Source organism: Tamandua tetradactyla, chromosome 7, assembly GCF_023851605.1.
Source record: "Tamandua tetradactyla isolate mTamTet1 chromosome 7, mTamTet1.pri, whole genome shotgun sequence".
NCBI classification, from domain to species: domain Eukaryota; kingdom Metazoa; phylum Chordata; class Mammalia; order Pilosa; family Myrmecophagidae; genus Tamandua; species Tamandua tetradactyla.
The window spans coordinates 2,335,048-2,355,321 of record NC_135333.1 but is presented as its reverse complement, the minus strand read 5'-3'; the positions used below and the strand labels follow the sequence as shown (position 1 = coordinate 2,355,321).

General features: G+C 38.9%; 1 protein-coding gene across 4 annotated transcripts in view; it reads left to right on the top strand.

Moving 5' to 3' along the window:
• SIPA1L2 (signal induced proliferation associated 1 like 2) overlaps window positions 1–20,274 on the top strand; it is a 245,756-nt gene that overhangs the window by 137,299 nt on the left and 88,183 nt on the right. For all 4 annotated transcript variants that reach the window (XM_077168347.1, XM_077168346.1, XM_077168345.1 and 1 more), the window contains exons 4-5: window positions 10,616–10,749; window positions 13,709–13,897. In XM_077168347.1, coding sequence (XP_077024462.1) covers window positions 10,616–10,749; window positions 13,709–13,897 — 323 coding nt within the window. The remainder of the gene's footprint in view (window positions 1–10,615; window positions 10,750–13,708; window positions 13,898–20,274) is intronic.

The window sequence follows — 20,274 nt, the reverse complement described above, 5'->3', positions numbered from 1 at the left end:
CAGGGTTTCATGAATGCAATTTAACCTCTTCCAGGTGATTATAGGTCAGCATTTTAAGATTAAAAGTGTGAATCACCCTCAGGATGCCCCTTCAACTGTTTGGGAAGGACTGTTGGACCTCAAATTAAAATGTTCCATAATACTGTGTCTATTTTATGTGCATTCCCATTTCGGTTTAGTGTTTCTGTCAGTAGTGTGTTTGCCTTGAACTACACTGTCCCTTCCTTGTTAATGATGATAATAATTATATATTTTATATACTGGGGGAGGGATAGTATCAAGTTTAAGAAAGGTTATGTAACTAATGAAGGTTAAACAAGTGATGGCCCAAATTTGGAAGCCATCAACTTACTAGAATTATGGGGACATTAAGAGTAAATGGACTAAAAAAAAAAAAGAAAAGAGTAAACGGACTAGTTAACATGGCATATTTATCTCCCTTCCTTCCCAAACCCTACTAAAATGACAGCAGAGGAATAAAAAAGTGAGTTAATTCCATAAAGGAAAAGAGAACTATAGAGAAGCAGCAGAAGGTGAGAGATGCCAAAGCAGAGAAAGTCTTGGTAGACTGGAGAAAAGCCAGCTTGGGAACAGGCTGTTAGAAGTTAATTCATGCCACAGAACCCGGTACCTCTGAAGAGAGGTTTATAAAGATGGAAACAGGGAAATGGTTAAAAGTTTTCAAAAGGTGGATTCTTGCTCTTGCTCTGGTCCTTTTTTAGCCAAGTTACTACTCTTTCCCTACCCAGGCAGACAACTAACATAGCTAAGGGTGGGAATAAGGCATCTAACTAAAAACTGGGGAATTAAGTAAAAGTCAACACAGTGAGAGGCCCAGCCCCATTCCCTTAATTGGACTAAATACTTCTAGACAAGAGAGTGGGAAAACCCTTCCCTAGGGACATTGACTAGCAAGAGAAAAAAACCTTCCTGTACTGATAGTTGGTTTACCCAACAACGCAATGAGTCCCTGCCTCATTAGTCCAATAAGAAGTAGACCTTGGGCAGGCCACAGTGGCTCAGCAGGCAGGAATGCTTGCCTGAGATGCCAGAGGACCCAGGTTTGATTCCTGGTGCCTGCCCATGCAAAAAAAGAAAAAGAAAAAAAGAAGTAGACCTTAAGTCAAGATGGTTCACTAGAGATGTAGAGAGATTTCATATTGATGAAAGAGTCACTTCACTAAATTTGTAGCACCAAATAATATAGCCTTAAAATATGTCACACAAAAACTGATCAAACTAAAGGAGCAATAATCAAATCCAGAAACATAATTGGAGACTTGAGCATCAATCAGTAACTGATAGACTGAGCAGAGAAAAAAATCACTAAAAACGCTTAAACAACATGATTAACAAATGACCTAAACTATGTGTAACAACTGCAGAATGCACATACTTGTGAAGTGCACATGGGACATTTATCAAAATAGTGTGTTAGGCCATAAAGCAGGTTTCAACAACTTGTAAAGAAATGAAAATCATGGGTAATATCCCTGACTACTGTGAAATTAAGCTAGAAATAATACCACAGAGTTAGCTGGAAAATTGCCAAATGTTTGAAAAGTAACACATGGATTAAAGAAGAAATCACAGTGAAGATTAGATATTTTGAAATGATTGATAGTAAAAATACAACATATCAAAGCTTGTAGGAAGCATCTCAAACTATACTTGGAAATTTTTAGCTTTAAATGCATATATTAGAAAGGAGAAATCTCTAAGTCATAGATTGGACTATACAATTAAAAAACTATAAAGTGAACAAAAAAAGAATGAAGGATACGATAAAGATAAGAGCAGAAATTAATGAAATTGAAAATGTAGGGAGGATCAACAAAGTCGACTTTTTTGAAAGCAGAAAATTAATAACCTAGGAAGAATGATAAAAGAAATTGACAAAAGCATATTACTATACTTCCTGGTAAGTTCAATAAAAAGATAAGAGGATATTATAAAAAAAATTGAAAGTAGAGAAATTTCTACCCCTCCCCCATCACATAATTGAATATATTATTAAAATACTTCCACTCCAGGTTCAAATGTCTTTACTAGGTCTAGAAAGCATCACCTGTGATTTCTTGTAAACGTTTAAGGGAAAATATCATACATAGGGTTTTCTGGAGAATGGAAAATGAGGGAATGTTTCCTAGAATTTTTTGAGTCCAGGATAATTTTGATACCAGTATCTGGTATGGATATACAGAAAAGGAACATTACACACCAATTTTTCATAAACAGAGATACAGAAGTCCTAACAAAGTGTCAGATGATTGTATACATATATGTATCATATATGTGTGTGTATGTATATATGTATTAAAGAAGTGAGAGCTGAGTTTCAAGTTCAAAAATCAATAAATATACCACATTAACATAATAAAGGGGAAGAGACAGATGATTTCCACAGCTGCTGGAAAAGCACTTGATAAAATTCAATACTGCTTCATGATTAAAAAAGAAAACTAAAGGGATCTTCTTTCATCTCCTAAGAGATATTTTACACAGAATTACTACAACAGATATGCTTAATGGCAAACTGACGCTTCTGTACCAGCCAGTAATATAAGGCAATGAAGGTATACGATTGGAAAAGAAAAACTCTCTCATTATTCACAATACCTTAATTGTTCACATAGAAAATCTGAAAGAATTTTAGTCTGTTTAGTGAGTGAATTTATCCTGGTCACTGGATACATGGTATAGAAATCAGTCTTCTTTGTATACTAGAAACATACAATTAGAAATTAAAATTTGAAGATACCCATTATATACCATCAGAAAGCATCAAATTCAGGACTAGATTTAAAGAAAGATTTACATGACCACTACAGTAAGATACAAAGCATTACCAAGAGAATTTGAGAACTTACATAAATTGAGGGTATGATATATCCTGGTCATAAATTAGAAAATTCGATATTGAAAAAAATAGTTTTGTGGAAATAGAATTAAGAGTGAGGAAGGATGGAACAGGGAACTCCTATGTTCTTTTAAACAAAAAGAACAATTTGGATTTTTAAAACTAGGTAAATGCATCTTTATGTTAAAACAGAGTAGGTGAGCTTTGTGACATTTGCTTTAATTATCTAACCAGCATTTTTCTCCTGGATTCTTGGTTCTGTACTGTGGGGCTTCCATTGTACCTCATGTTTACTCCTATCACAGAACATAGAATGTTCTATTTTATTACCCCCACAAGACTAAACATTTTGAAGCGTGCTCTGTGTCTTGTCCAAATAATATATCCCCAGAATTTATCAGTTTCTGACACACAGCATGACATAGCTCATGCTCAATATTGAATGAATTAAATTGAATTCAGTTAAATGTGTGTCATAGGTTGAATAATGGCCCCAAAGAAATTTAGGGCCTAATCCCCAAATACGGTGAATATTATTTTATATGACAAAAGAGACTGTGGATGTGATTAAGTTAAGGATCTTGATCGAGATGGGGAGATTATCCTGGGTTAGCCATGTGGGCTCTAATGCAATCAGAAGTGTCCTCATAAGACGAAGGCAGAGGAAGATTTGACACAGGAGGAGGAGGCATTGTGACCACTGAAATAAGATGCTACTGGCTTTGAAGATGCAAGAAGAGCCAGGAGCCAGGGAATTCAAGAACTTGAGCTCCAGAAGCTGGAAAAGGCAAGGAAATGGCTTCTCCCTTAGTGGTCACCTTGATTTTGGCCATTGAAAGATTTATGACCGCCAAACAAAGAGTACATGTACATTTCTTTTAAGCCACCAAGTTTGTGCTAATTTGTTACAGCAGCAACAGGAAAACTAATGCACTACATGATCCCTAATTGCTGTACAGAAACCGTGTTATCCCTGTCACTGAGGGAAATTCCTGCTGCATATCTAGGTCCCAAGACCTTTCAAACTTTCCTCTGCATTTTCCAGCGTAAAATGAGCTGCCTACTCATTTGACTTTGATATTTTTGGTTGAGGTTAGATAAAACCTTTACTGTTGGGAGTAGCCAAAGGAACCTACTTTAGTTTGGTAATTTAAGAATAATTTATTAAACAACCATTTATTAGGCACTATAATGCTAGGCCTTGTTAAAGGACTTAACCTCATCTGGAGATGAGGGGAATATTTCTAATGGAAATAATGTTTAGATTGAGTCTTTAGTGATGAGTAAGAATGACAAGTTAAGAAAAATGGAAGACATGCCAGGCAGAGGGAACACATGCAAGCACACATCTAGAGGCATGAAACAGTAGAGTGTGTATCAGAAACGGTGGCTAACTCAATATTCCTAGACCTTTTTGGGAGAAGAGCCTGTGAAAGTGTGCCATATATATCACTGAGTGAATTAAAGGACGAAGTAAGTGGATGGATGGATGAATAGACAAGTAGATATAAAAAGATAAGTTTAAAGACATAATCAGGAAAGATAGACCTTGGGAAACACTCATGTAATAAGGACAGGCCAGAGGGTGGGTCAGGAAGGAAACTCAGAAAGACAGACCTGGGAGATATGTCTCTATGAGAGAACATGGCCCAGAAGCCCGGGAAGTAGAGCGTTACAAGAAGTCAGTGGTCAACAGTGATAAACCCAGCAGACAGTTCTGGAAATAAAGGGCTAGAAGGTAGTCTTGGAGTTTACAATATGTTGCCATGGTGATCTTGAGCAAAGTGGTAGTGTGGAACAATGTTTGTAGTGAATTAAGGACTAAATAGTAACTGAGAAAATCAGAATAAGAAATAGTGATTACTTAAGAAGTATGTATTATCCTTATCAGTGAGCAGTGGGGCAGGTAAAGCTTTGCTGGGGATAAGGGAAATGGTTATGACTTAACATCTGTGCTCAAAGTCCCATCCATTTGCAAGGATCATCATCCTTTCTCACATAGACTTGTTTTTCCCATTTTTTTTTAATGAAGTTTAAAAAAAGTTTTTTAATGAAGTTTTCAAAAAAGATTAGGGATCTCCAGGGAAACAGAACATGTCTGTAAATATATCTGTAAATATGAAATTTTATAAAAGTGTCTCACACAACTGTGGTGATACGAGTCCACATTCCATGGGGCTGACAGCAAGCTGGCAACTCCAAGGAAGGTCTTTGATGAATTCCCCAGGAGAGGCTGACTGGCTGAAATAGGTATGAAAGTTCTCTTTTATGTGTTCGCTGACATTATCACCTCTCCCTTAAAAGTCTTGAATTGATTGGATTCTCTCATTGGAGAAGACTCTGTCATAGTTGATCATAGAAGTAATCAGCCATAGATGGAATCAACTGTTGAATCACCCAGTCTTCTGGTTTATTAATTAGCCATGAAATGTCTTTGTAGTAATGATTAGGCCAGTGCTTCCTTGACCAGACAACTGGGCACCATCACCTGGCCAAGTTGACACATGAATCCAACCATAGTCTACCCTTTGTCAGTTTGGTAGCTATGCACATCACCTTAAACCATACTTAATCTCTAAATAGAACATTACAGGTACAGACATATTTTTCACCTAACAATACTTAGCTGTCCTGCTTATAGCTGGAAATGCACTAAGTCTCCAGAAAAGGGTACACTGCACGTCTTTAGATAACATCCAGTCTTAAACTTGATATTCTATAGCTTAAATACTATGACATGAACAATGCAATTTATGTCATGTGATAAAAGCCTTAAGATAGAGAAGAAAACAAAGATTTTTTTTACGTGTAAATACAAACATACTCCTAACAAAGCAAGGAAGAAATATCCGTACCATTGCAGTCCTTGTTTCTGTAACTGGTCACGTGGTCATATTTCATATTTATCGTTACCTGCTTCCACTACCCGTTCATGTTCCCTTTACCCTCAGCAAGCAGTTTGGCTGGCTGTGATTCTTTGCCTGGTGGGGTGACCCAAAACTTCATTCCTGAAGTTTCTTAGCCATTGGTAGTCCTGCTTGGATTGGGTTGTTGCATTTTTCCATTGACTTTAATCACAGGGCATGGTAGTACTAAAAGATACCCTAGGAGATCTCCTGTATTCCAGGAAAACTCTTCTTTACCTCCATTGTATAGTTGCAGTCCTATTTCCTCTTTATAGTTAGGATCAGTCACTTCAGCTGGTATAGTAATTCCCTTCCTTACCTGTTGATCAGAGGCATGAGAAGCCCAAAGTGACCAGGTGGCAGTCTTACCTTCTAGTTCATGGAATCATTGTTGTGTCTTCTGGTAGGAGCACTCCTCCTTTGGAACTAAGACCTGTAGACTAGTGGAGCTTCAGGTTGCAAGGAAAGGAAGTCAGAAATTTTCTAGTGAATCTCTAGAGGCGATAGTAAGTGGTGCCACTCCCATTTCCATTCCTTGATTCCCCTCCATGAATCTGGGCTATGGGAGAAACAACATCATAGAGAAGATGCTGATTTAGAATGTACACTCTCTCCTGGAGAACACTGCCACAGCCCTGCAAAGTATTGCCACCTAGTTGGCACTACGTAATTAAGTCTTCGAAAGATCCTTCCACTGTTCTGTCAATCCAGCTACCTCTGTATGATGGGGAATATGGTAAGACTAGAGAATTCCATGAGCAGGTACCAATTCCTGCACTTCATTTGCTATGAAATGGGTTCTTGATTAGAAACAGTGCTGTGTGGAATACCATGATGGTGGAGAAGGCAAACTCATATCCAGAGTATGTGTCTATTGCAGTTCAAACAAATCACTGGCCTTCCATGTTGGAAGTGGTCCAGTATAATCAAACTACCACCATGTAGCCAGCTGGTCACCTTGGGGAATGGTGCCATATGGGGGATTGAGTGTGGGTCTCTGCTGCTGGCAAATTGGGCACTCGGTGGTGGCTGTAGTCAGGTCAGCCTTGGTGAGTGGTAGTCTGTGTTGCTGAGCCCATGCATAACCTCCATCCCTACCACCATGACCACTTTGTTCATGAGCCCATTGGGCAACTAAGTTGTAGCTAGAAAAAGAGAATGACTTGTAGCCACAGAGTGGGTAATCCTATCCACTTGATTATTAATACCTTCTTCTGGTGAGCATTCACATGGTACACAAATATCTTCATATTTTTTGACCACTCAGAAAGGTCTATGCACATACCTCTTCCCTAGATCTCTTTGTCACAGATTTTCCAATCATGCTCCTTCCAAGTCCCTGAACATCCAGCTAAACTATAGGCAACTGCCCAGGAGTTAGTATACACATACACCTCTAGCCGGTTCTCCTTCCAAGCAAAATGAACAGCCAGGTGCACTGCTTGAAGTTGCACCCACTGGGAAGGTTTCCTGTCACCACTATCCTTCAGGCATATACAGAAAGGGGCTACAGTATAGCAGCTGTCCACTTTCAGGTGGTACCTGCATATCATGCAGAACCATCTATAAACAAGTCCCAAGTTTTCTGTTCCTGTCAACTGATTGTAAAGAACTACCCAAGAGGCCATAGCTATGAGCTGGGAAAGAGAAGGTAATTGGCAGGAGTGGGGGCCATGGGCATTTGGGCCACTTTCTCATGTACTGTGTGCCTCCAGGATCCACTCGAACCCTATCTTGAATATACCATTTCCATTTTATGATGGAGTGCTGTTATGCATGTCCATGTCCAAGTTTATGGCTTGTTTGGGTCAGACAGCCTCCAGCTCATGATAGGCAACTCAGGTCTCATGGTAACTTGGTGGCCCATGGTTAAGCATTCAGTCTCTAATAAGGCCCAGTAGCTGGCCGAAAGCTGTTTCTCAAAAAGAAAGTAGTTATCTGCAGAGGATGGCAAGGCTTCACTCCAAAACTCTAAAGGCCTGAGTTGTGATCTCCTATAATGGTCTGCCGAAAGCTCCAGACAGCATCTCTATTTGCCATTGACACTTCCATCACCACTGTGTCTGCTGGATCATACGGCCCAAGTGGCAGAGCAGCTTGCACAGCAGCAGGACATGTCGCAGAGCCTCCTCTTTTTCTGGTCCGCACTCAAAACTAGCAACTTTTCTTGTCACTTAGTAAGTGGGCTTGAATAGCAGACCCAAAGAGGAATATGTCATCTCCAAAATCTATAGAGACCAACTAGGCATTGTGCCTCTTTTTTGGTCACGGGAGGGGCCAGATGCAACAGTTTATCCTTCAGTTTAGAAGGCATATCTTGATATGCCCCCGTACCATTGGACAGGAAGAAATTGCACTGACGTGGAAGGCCCCTGTATTTATGTTGAATTTATCTCTCATCCTCTGCCACATAAATGCCTTACCGATAAATTTAGAGTAGTTACTACTTCTTGCTCACTAGGTCCAGTCAGCATGGTATCATCAGTATAAAGGACTAATTTGTTGTCTTGTAGCAGGGAGAACTGATCAAGGTCCCTGCAGGCAAGATTGTGGCATAAGGCTGGAGAGTTGATATGCCCCTGAGGCAGGACAGTGAAGGTTTACTGTTGGCCTTGCCAGTTTCTGTTGGTCCATGTTGAGAACAAAGCATTTGCCAGATCAGTAGCTGCACAGCAGGGTACCAGGCAATATGTTGATTTGCTCAAGCAATGATACCGCATCTGAAACAGCAGCCACAATTGGAATTACCACCTGGTTAAGTTTATGATTAGCCACTCTCATCTTTTGTGCTAGTTTGAAACTGTTATGTACCCCAGAAATGATTATAGAGGCATTTCCCATGGGATTTAATATAATGCCACAGTTCAATAGTCGCTAATACCAGCTTAAGGAAATAATAAAATGATAATATGCCTAGTAGTTTGAAGTAGACGATTAACTTCTAGTCTCTATATTGAATATTTTTAATCCATGTGTTTAATTGTGTTGATTAAAGTCATGAATAGCGGCTACTGGGTCAGCTCTCTTCAAACCTAGACTTTGTTTTATGTGACTTTTATTTCACTGGAGTTGTGCCTATTTTGCACTGTCAACTTGGTCATTATCAGTACATGGGGGAGTACAAGGATATGTTATCTTTTGGGGGGGGGGTAAAAAAAGGCTTTTTCCTTTTTTCCAGGACTATGCCAAGTCCATAACTCACTTTTCAGCCCTTATTTACTTGCTTCTTCTAGCATGAAACTGGCTCTAAAGGGAAATGATGTCAATATTCATCTCATTTGGTTGGAAGCAATAAAAAAGTAAATTATTTCCCTTTTCAACATCTAGGCAATATTCATTATTGGCTGTGAATAATGTTTGCTTGGAATGTTACAGGTGCTATTTTTTCTACATTGAACCATCCTATTTTCTACTTTCTGAATAGCATTTCTTATTCCTTCAAAAGTTGTGGCAGAAATTATTAATATGAGTAAAAGCCTTTGGAATGCCTGTGTTTTTTTCCAAACTTCTGAATGTTCGATATGTTTGTTTGTTTTTTAACTAAAAATTAAGAGTCAGAAAAGACTGGCCAAAACTAAGAAGGTGAACTTCAAAAGGGATATATGTGGTCTTGAATTGAGAGTGAAAAACTCAGTTTTATGAGTGTACAGCTTGGAGAACTGACCCAGCAGCAGTTCATTAAGAGGTAAATGAATGACACAGGTGGTTTTGAGCCTAGCACCTGCTCTGCATGAATTATTGGTATGACTGGGCTGCGAAAAATAGGCAGATAAATTTTTAGGCAGCATTAAAATATATATGGGTAATTGTTTTCTCTATTTTTCATTGGTCAAACCATATCTTAAATATTAAATATGTCTTGTTTCAGAGGACAAGATTTTAAAATTTGGGAAGCTGCAATGAAGCACAAATAAGAAACCTTGTTGGATAGTCCAGAGTAACTTGCTGACAAAGTAGTGAATTTTCCATCATTGGAACTATTCAAACTAGGATATTAATTTGAGTGTGGATTTTTCTGTACTGTCTACCCTGTGTCCCCATTGCTAAAACAGAAAATAGTTGACATATAATTGTTGAGAAAGTGTGAATGGAAGACTTTCTCTTAGGAAGGATGCTGTCCAGGGGATTCCTGTGCTAGAGGGACAGGCTGGTCTTAAAGGTCCATTCCTACACTGAGATTATATTATTTTAAATTCCTCAAGGACCAAGAAATGATTTCTGTTAAAGAAATGATTAACTGGTAGCATAGTAAACTGCATTATTAGAGCTAATTTGACCTCAGCCACTTCATGACTTTTTAATGTATTTTCTGTCTGAATTTTGCCTTAGGCTATTAGGTGCTATAGTGACATGGTAATGAAGGGGTGCTATTTGCCACATTTTTGATCACCAAGATTGATCTGGCTAGTCTGAGTGGCTTGTTAGGAAACCCCTCATGGCCTCATTTCAGGTAAAGAGGTTACTGTCCCAGGTTGGGGAGAATCGTTTTCAGTAATGGTTTACAGTATCAGTGTTCCTCTTGACCATTTCTAGGAATGGCAACCCACTCTTTCCAGTGATGCTGTTTGCATAATTCAAAAATCACAACTCGGGGGTGCCTCTGCTGCTCATGAACTAGTAGAAAGTAAGGAGAGAAGGAAGTAACAGATAATGAAATGTTAAAGCATATCTGATCTGGAAATCAAATACATTGATATGCTACGTTAACATCAAACACATATCAGGATATCATTGTGTAGCCAGAGCCATGTTGTATTTTTCAAAGATTTGATATGTAGGCCAAAACATATCCATCCTTGCTCTGATTTATTTCTGTTTGTTTTGATGCTATTGCTCTGTTCTGTTGTAGAGCACCAAAACTACTTCGGCATAGATGAAAACCTTGGCCCTGTGGCAATAAGCATCCGAAGAGAGAAAGTTGAAGATGCCAAGGAGAAAGAAGGGTCCCAGTTCAACTATCGGGTAGCTTTCAGGACTAGTGAGGTACTGGAGCTGGTGTGCATTGTTTTTCCTTGGGCTAAAGTCTGAAGACAGAGAAAACCTTTCTTTAGCCACGTGATGGGGAGATACCCTCTCTAGGGTTTGTTTGTCTACTGATGTTGTGACTTCTGTTAATGTTGTACCATTGATTTCTGTAAAGATTTGTATATACAAGTATCTCTATAACTTACTGAATATAAATATGAGTTTATATCCAAATCTTAGATAATAACTGTAATGTAATTCTTGAATACTTGCCATATACTTGGCGCTTTTCTAAGTGCTTTACATGTGTTTCCTTATTTAATCCTTATGAGTGGCCATCCCGCTTTTATTTTCCCAAGGCTACATTTTATTAAGGTACCGTGTGGGCTCTTTCCCAAGGAAGGCTTATGCTGGGATACACATTAATTTGAACCTTAGTGGTATACAGCAGCACCTGAACACGTTCCCCAGCTAAGTGGCAACTTCTCTCCTCTATCGGGAACCTGGCACACAGCATCCCCTTTTCACATGAGGACCCTGGCCCAGAGAGAGGCTTAGGCACCTTGCTTCCCCCTGGCCTCTTAGCAGTGGAGCTGGGGTTGGGACCCCTCGGCTGGCTGCCTCCAGAGCCAGGCTCTTCCACACCTGAGAGAAGGGCCTTGAAAGGACAATTTCCAGGGCACAGGTAGCATTTGTAAAACCACCTTCAATATGGCTGCTTTGCTAGTCTTCATTTTTTAATATTAACATTAAAGAATAATTGTAATATTTATGATAATTGTGGTTTCTGTAGAAAAATTCTAAAACTTGATATGGATGATGAGTGGCAATGATTTTCACTGCCACCTTGCATCAACAGGATAAGGCGATAAAAATGGAAGGTTTGTGGGGCTAAGACAGGAAAACAAACGTGAACTGTGCAATTTATGCCAAACAATCTAGCACAGCAAAATCAGATCCCTCATGGTGGAGTAATTGTTTGAATAGTGTTTTTACCTGCAGACTAGTTCTGCCTACCCACACTTCATTACAATGAGTGTCCCAGATCAATTCCATGCTTGTCCTATTTGTGCGAACATGAGATTTTTTAACAAAAGGCTTACTACATATAAGTAAAGAAGGACAGATGCTGATCTTTGTAAAGAATTAGATCTGGCCTGTACTTTAAGTTTTTATTTTCTTAACCCATTTTAATTAGAGGGATATATATGTGGCAAATATTTCAGAATATATATTTTGGTTGACTCCTTCCAGATCATACTAATAAAGGGAAGAGAACCCTTTTTCCAGTTACATGTATGGGCATTTGAATCTCTCTGCAGTTTACTTATTCTTAGGTATTACAGTGAAGTATTCTCTAGACTGGATATGTATAAAGGAAAGCCCCTTTCTTGAAGTGGCCTATTCTTAATAAGAGACCTGTACCATCCAATTCAGTAGCCACTAGGCACATGTTACTATTTAAATTTAAGGTAATTATAATGAAATAAGATTAAAAAATCAGTTCCTCAGTTATACCAGCCACATTTCAAGTGTTCAGTATCTACATGTGCGAATAGAGAACATTCTAATCATTACAAACTTCTCTTGGGCAGGGGTAACATCATAGAGCATTTTCAAATGTTAGGTACCATTATTGGCACCATCAGTAAAACTCCTGCTGTTGTTATTCTAACAACTCTATTAGCAGAGGTGGAGGAGATAGGATTAGAACCAGCAGGTCTCTTGATTTACAGTGCTGCAGTTTTCCTCTTTGTATTGTATCTGGAGGCTGTATTGAGAATAGTGATCCCGTGCTCTCATGGTGTATTTGAGGGCATGTAACCAATCATAAAGCACACAGTTCAGTTTTGGTCTTCTCAGCCCTGAGTAAACTATCCATGTCATTTGTGGTAGTTAGATTCAGTTGTCAGCTTGGCCACCTGAAGGTGCCTAGTTTATTGCCGTGGGCATGAGCCAGTGGTACCTGAACCTCATCTGTTGCTCATTACGTCTGCAGTTGGCTAGGAGGCGTGCCTGCTGTAATGAATAATGTTTGACTTAATTGGCTGGTGCTTAAATGAGAGAGCTCAACGTAGCACAGTCCAAGCAGCTCAGCATACCTCATCTCAGCACTCGTAGCTCAGCCCAGGCCTTTGGAGATGCAGGAAGGAATCACCCCCGGAAAAGTTGTTGGAACCCAGAGGCCTGGAGAGAAGGCCAGCAGAGACCATCCTGTGCCTTCCCATGTAAGAAAGAACCTCAGTTGAAAGCTGCCTTTCCTCTGAAGAACTAACAAAATAAATCCCCTTTTATTAAAAGCCAATCCGGGGCGGGCCATGGTGGCTCAGTGGCAGAGTTCTCACCCTCCATGCTAGAGACCCAGGTTTGATTCCCGGTGCCTGCCCATGCAAAAAAAAAAAAAAGCCAATCCATCTCTGGTGTGTTGCATTCTGGCAGCTAGCAAACTGGAACATAATTGGATGTCCTTGTTCAGCTGAAGGAATTGTCAGCAATGGAAAATTAAAATAGATATAGAGAAGAAAGAGAGGGAAGAAAACCAGAGGTGATAAAATGGACAAAATCAAAAGAGGAAGGATGGGAGAAAGGTGATTATGGGTACACACATTCTCATGTTCTTAAGTTCCTTGTCAATGTGATTCACAAGTTGGGATTAAAAAACTGTAGAAATGTCTTATTTTTCCATAACAGTGCTTTGTCTTCTTCTTCCTTATTCTTTAGACACACATCTGATCATTTCAGCCTAGCCTGTATTATTCCTAAGTCCTATATATCTTTTACTATTGAAAGACTATTTAAATCTTGATTTTGCTTCTTTAAATTGAGTGTTAGTCTCCTTGGCCCTGCTCAAAAAAAGAGCCTTGCCTCTCTTCTTCTTTTTGTAATGCAACTGTAAAAATTATGCCTCAAATAGGTAACCAGGAGTGAATATTAATTAAATATTAGTAAATGTTAATTGAAGTCTTGTCTCCTACAGCTTACAACGCTGAGAGGAGCAATTTTGGAAGATGCTATACCTTCTACTGCTCGGCATGGTACTGCAAGAGGACTGCCTCTCAAGGAAGTTCTGGAATATGTCATTCCAGAGCTGAGCATTCAGTGCCTGAGACAGGCTTCAAACTCACCCAAGGTCTCGGAACAGCTTCTGAAGCTTGATGAACAAGGGGTGTGTATAATGCGTGAGAATGTATGTTTGTATCTATGTGTCAACATGTTTGAGTTTTCTCCTCCATCTTTCTTTTAAGACCATTTGTTTTTTTAATGCCTTAAAGCATTTTCTCTCTGGCTTTCCCAAATATGCCTTTAAGCTAGTTAGAAACACAATACCTTTATTGTATAATACAGTTCCTGCTGAGTTGTGACTTGTCTGATTATACAATTATCAGATGTGGGTAGTTTCTTTTCCCAGGTTTTGAATAACTCACGTTGACCCTTTCCCTGTACAAACATTTATTTCTGTCTTATATGTGCAAGGCATCATGCCAACAGATGGTTGTGAACAGCATGCATTAAGAAGAGTGAAAATGACTAAGACCTGGTCCCTAGCCCATGGGGCCAAAAAAGACCAGGAGGCACAAAGCACTCTATAAGGCAGCGTATGGTAATTGATCTTGGTGAGGTATAAACACAGCGAGTGCTTTGGAAGAAGAATTAACATCTGGCTGGGTAAATTTCTTGAAGGGGATGGCATTTGTACTGGGTCTTTAGGATTTATACTGGTAGGATTTCAAGAGGGAAGTAATGAATAGTTGACTATTTCAGAAAACTGACCAATCTAATTTTTTGTTTGTTCTTTATGAGGAAAGGGTATATAAAGGAAGGTTATGAGGAATAAGACCAAGCACATAAATTGATTGTTCAGCTAAGGTAATCACCTTGGTTCTGCCTACAGTTCAAGTGGTAATACACTTGGTTCCGCCGACAGTTCAGAGTCGTTAGAGGCTTCCCAGCAGTGCGTGACGAGATCAGAGCTGTATTTAGTAAGATTATTCTGGTAGAAGAATATTGGACAGAGAGTCAAGGTAGAGACTGGTGGTGGCCTGGAGCTCAATTATGTGATTATTGACATCATCCAGGAGAGAATTAATGATGGCCAGAATTGGGGTGGTAAAAATGGAGAGATCTTTTAAGTTTCAAGTTACCTTCAAGTCATATTCAAGATAACTTGTGGGAGAAACAGACTTATAGGTGCCCAAGTGCATGTAATTTATTTTAAATGAATAGATTTGTTGTTAATGTCTGCTTTTTTTTTTTTAATAAAAAAGGATGGTGGTGATATATATTTTCAGAATTTCCCAATGAAATTTCTTTTGCATATCTTAGAGAGAGTATGAGGTATCATTTGATTGACTTAGTAATATTCATTGTAGTGAAGTAGAATATTTGAGACTTCAGATGGTTAGAATTCTTAAAGTGACAAAATTGTAATCGAACTGTCTAACAAGTTAACACTGCATTATTAGTAAAAAGAAGCTGGCACTTTTACATTCAAAATGAGTAATCCTGAAATCTGTCAGTCTCAAGAATTAAAGGCCTGGCACATTAAAAACAAAAACCAAACTAAAATTCCTACCTTGAGCAGTTGGCTTCTAAAATAATATTATACCCAGAGTAGGATTACCAGTATCGTGACCAGTAAAGTCTGTGAACATGCCAGAGTAGAGACCTAGGGAGGATGTGTTGGGGCCGGGCAAAATCCTGAGCGTTGAAGCAGACTTAAAGGGAAGGATAGCATCTGTTTTCACATCATACCAGGAGAACTGGTGACAAGAGCTTGCCACCCTTGTGGTGAGTTCTTCACCCCTTTATGTTTCTGTTGAATCTTCGTTCTTCATTTAAAACTCATCACTGTGCTGAATGGTGGGTGCTGTCTTGATTTTCTTGCCTGGTGGGTGAAGTGTTTAGTCCCCTGAGGCTACTGTGGAGAGCTCCATAGATGGGTCCAACTTCCCCAAGCAGGAATCCCAGAGCCCTGGAGGCCATGTGCTTGGGGTAGCTGTCATCCGTGGGGGTGAAGAGAGAAACTCGTGGGAGTTACCTTTGGTTGTCTTCCCCATGAAATGAGGTAGTATTAGGGATGTCTGCACAGTAGAGCATCTAGTAGCCGTACCGGGCAGTTTTAAAAATTAAGTCTTTTAAGTACTTTTAGTGAACATCTGTTTACAATATGATGTCAATATGATTTTGAACATTGGGTTCACCTTTAAGCAAACCAATGTATTTCATAGCTTGGGATATATGTCGTGCTTTTTTCTTTTGAAGTTCCACTTTGGTCCGTAAAGTTTTACGTCCATAATCGTGTTCAGACTTAAGCACAATACATTCCACAACTCTTAATGGCATCTGATTCCCATGTTACGTGACGTTTCTAATTTACATCCCACATGACCTTCAAGTTCCTCAAGGATCCTTTCACGTTGCCACTAACATGTCTGTTAGGGTGGCTGAGAGTTTAATCCAGGGAATGCTGTTTATTCATTTTCTTAATAGTAAATATGCCCAGGACAGGATAGGCTGATTTTATTTTACTGTTCCAAGGGTGTTTTATATTTAAAAAAAAATTTTAAGCATAACCTAAACTTGAACTCTACCAGATAAATATATCGTTGGTTTCTGTTTCTTAGGAGTTTGTTATCCACCCTGAACTGATGTATACTCTGAGTGTATCTTCTTTCCATGAGATGCATTTCAGTCTTAGGAGATACAGTAGGGTATTCAGATAATTCATTCCATCTTCAAGTGTGCTAAAAGGTTTTAAGGAGGAAGGCTAAATGCTATGGAGAATAATAAGGAAACTAATTGTTAAACAGGACCTTGAAGATTGCATAGCTGTAATCTACACATTTTTACCTCTCACCTTCTAAACCTCCTCTGCCTATTTTTTTTTTTAATTTTTTAAGATTATCCTCCTAATTTATATAATAGGTAAGTTCATTAGATACATAGTTTGATGTTTTAAAATAATTATTCAGATAAATTTTAGTAGCTCATGATCTTAAGCAATAGTATAACATTTTTGGCGTAATGATTAATTAGCTTGTAAGGCCGCTGCCCCCTTCTTCTTCCACTCCCTTGTATTTATAACTCACATATCAGAAATGAAGTAAAGCAGGTATAAATACATGAGCATGCATGCTCAGACATAGTAGAATGAGTAGGGAGAATTCAGTGGAAGTGCTTTATTGCACACTTGAATTTGTTTTCAAGGCAATTCTGAGGTTTTGTTTATTTTGTCACCTTCAATTAAACTTTCTTGTCATTATTGACAAGAGGTTTCTGGCTACAGTATTAGAACAGTCAGTTTTTGTCCTGTCCCAAGAACGAAATAAATGTGCTAGATTGTCTGCCTATCTGGGCAGCCTAAATATATGTTTGGCTCTCGGCACTAAAGTGGTGTGGAATTTCACGAGTGAATATTTTTCATGTGCGGTAGTATTCTCACCCAAGTCCCAGACTGGTTCTACCCTAGCACTGTGGGAACGGCTCTAATTCACATCAGATCGGTTAAACCAGTGCAGTGGGGTGAGGGTTTTAGCTCAGCCTGTGCTGGAGAGGGGTTAGAAATGAAGCACTGGTCTGATAGAATTGGATAGTTTGGTACATCAGGATCTGGACTCTCCAGTTTGCCCTAACAGGGTTAAGGTGAAGAGTATGTTGTTAGATTTTTGGAATGTTTAAAGAAATAATAATGCTTGATCTTATGTTTAACTTGTTTTCAGAAGTTTTATTATGAAAGAGACTCAGAGAATATAGATCCTTTTCATTGAGTATTTCATTATATTATTTTCTTAATGGCTTTTTATTGTGAAAAATAACATATATACAAAAAAGTAATATGTTTTCTGAGTACATTTTAACAAGTAGTTATAGAACAGATTTTAAAGTTTGGTGTGGATTACAGTTCCACAATTTTTCATTTTTTCTTCTAGCTGCTCCAAGGCACTGAAGACCAAAAGAAATACCAATATATTGATTCAGCAGTCATATTCATTTGTTAAATCCTATATTCTCTATTATACTCTTCCTTCCCTTTCTTTTTTTTTCCTTTTTTGTGAAAAATAACATATGTACAAAAAAAGCAGTAAGTTACAAAGTACATTGTAACAATTGGTTGTAGAACAGATTTCAAAGTTTGGTATGGTTACAATTCCATAATTTTCAGTTTTTATTTCTAACTGCTTTAAGGTTCTAGAGACTACAAGAAATATCAATATACTGATTCAGCACTCCTACTCATTTGTTAAACCCGACTTTCTCTGTATAACTTAACCATCACCTTTGATCTTTCTCCCATTCTCTAGGGGTATTTGGGCTATGCCCGTTCCAACTTTTCCATGTCGGAAGGGCCTGTCGATAATATGGGACAGGGGAAGGGAACTAGTTGATGTTCTGGAAACATAACACAACTAGCGGCTATTTACAGTAAACAAGTCATCAGAGATATGTATCCTGAGTTACATTTTGTGAACCATTCATCTGGCAAGCTCTTATCAAAAAAGAACTGGTCATTGAATACATGTATCTCTTAAACTTGTGTGTTACACATGCTATGCTGTTTATTATGGAGTGTTTTCACTAGAGCTAGAGCTTGGGCCAACAGGCCTCTGAGCAGATCTAATTAAAATCTTGGCAGGTTTGAAAAAGAGAGAGAGACTGTCAGTGTAGTGAGGGCTTTGCTTAACCAACATGAGACCACATCTTGCCCTAAGCCTTGGGGCCCCCAGCAGCTCTGCTTTAGGCATCCCCCCCCCCAAGGAAATGGACGTTGGAAGAACAAGGAGGTTCCCTACTAAGATTCCTAAGACAGAAGACGGCCAAGATGTAGCGAAGGGGCCTTGGGGATCAGGGCGACCCACACAAATGTGGTTTCTAGAGGGGGTGGCAGACATCCTTGATAGTGCTCTGAGGAGAGGGCTGTCAGAAGGGCCAGCAGCTACCAGGGCAGAGCAAGCACTGAATATGAGGATGATTGCACGGCAGATGCCTCTTTCTCTGGGAGATGCAGAGGAAACGGCAGATTCTAACATGCACAGGCATTTGGGGCAGCTGGGACCTTTGAGTTATATGTAGCAGCCCTTATCACTCTAGAGCATTTCTGGCAGACTGTCTTTAAGGCAAAGGCTAAATAACTAAAGAGCTGAAATTTTCCTCTGAGAGTGAGTGAAAGAAAAGTCAAACCTGATATCCAGGATGTAACGTTTTTGCAGGCATGCTATACTATCAGTACAGATTCTTACAGTCCCTAACCTCTTCAGCATCTGTGGTAATAAATGCTAATAAGTGCTTCCCTAATTGTAATTTAAGGCCTTGAAAGGTCTTCTGAATCACTCAGGAGTAACTAATGTTTGCAATCAGATAATATTTTTATTGTATTAAAACTTATTTGAAGATGATGGGCCGTTTGCGCTAAACATGGTATCTCATTTATTTGGATGGCTGAGTCAATCAGGAATATTTATTCCTCAACTTTTGGATAAACAGAAATCTTTTTTGCTTGACCCTACTAAAAAACTAGTTTGATAAAATGTATAGCACTAGGTATTAAGGAACTTAGGCACACCATCTCCTGCCCTAACAGCCCGAGGTGTACGAATCACTAGCTTTTCTGTGTGGTTGGGGAGTGTGTGGCTGCCCAAACCGTGGGATTTCTGCTGTGCGACCTTATCCATCAATATATGTGGCAGATTCAGTCAGGTTGGAAATGCCATGTGCTTCCTTTTATATTCTCCTTTAGCACTTAAGAAAAGTCAGAATGTACTAGAATCTCTTGGCCGTTGATTCTACTTGCTCACCTCTAAATTTATTCTAATGTAAAATTAAATGTTTCCTGCATTCTCCTTAGATTACCCAAGCAGGTGTCTCTCTGCCTTTCTTGCATTGTACATTGTCATTAGATAATGCAGATGAAACTGCTTTTATCACTTTGCTGCTCAAGGGAAATGAGTATCATTTTGCCTTATTTTACTGATATAGTCAGCTATGAATTTTGATTAAGGCTCTGTTTTACAGCTTGGTAATAAGAGTGAGCAGTGTTTTGGATTGATGTCTTTTGGGAATCAGTGATGTCTGATAATCTGTCAATCTTTGAGGCTCAGATTGCTGGTAGTAAGATTAAGAGCGCTCATTTCATGAGTAGGAAATATTTCGTCTTTGGGGAAAACAGGAAAGCTATAGAAATGGATCCAGTTTCTCCCCAGCCTTGGTTTTCACTGTGACAAGGAATTGACTGCGAGATAGACTTACAGCAGGAACTCTTCAGTTGCTATTAAAATGTTTTATGGTGTCTTATATATGTAGCTAGTATTTTCTTTTCCAGATAGTAAAACTCTAAGAAATGACTGTAATTGTACAGCCAAAGTTGCTTTTTTTTTGAAACAAAACACTATTCTATTTACATACGTATGTCACAATCTCCACTGGGACTCTTTCTTGACCAGATCTTAATTGGTTTGCTTTTTCTAACAGCCTTACATATTTTCACTTATTTGTGTTCAAATTTTTAAAAAAGCATTAGGAACAAGAAAAGGAAAACTTTTAAAAGCT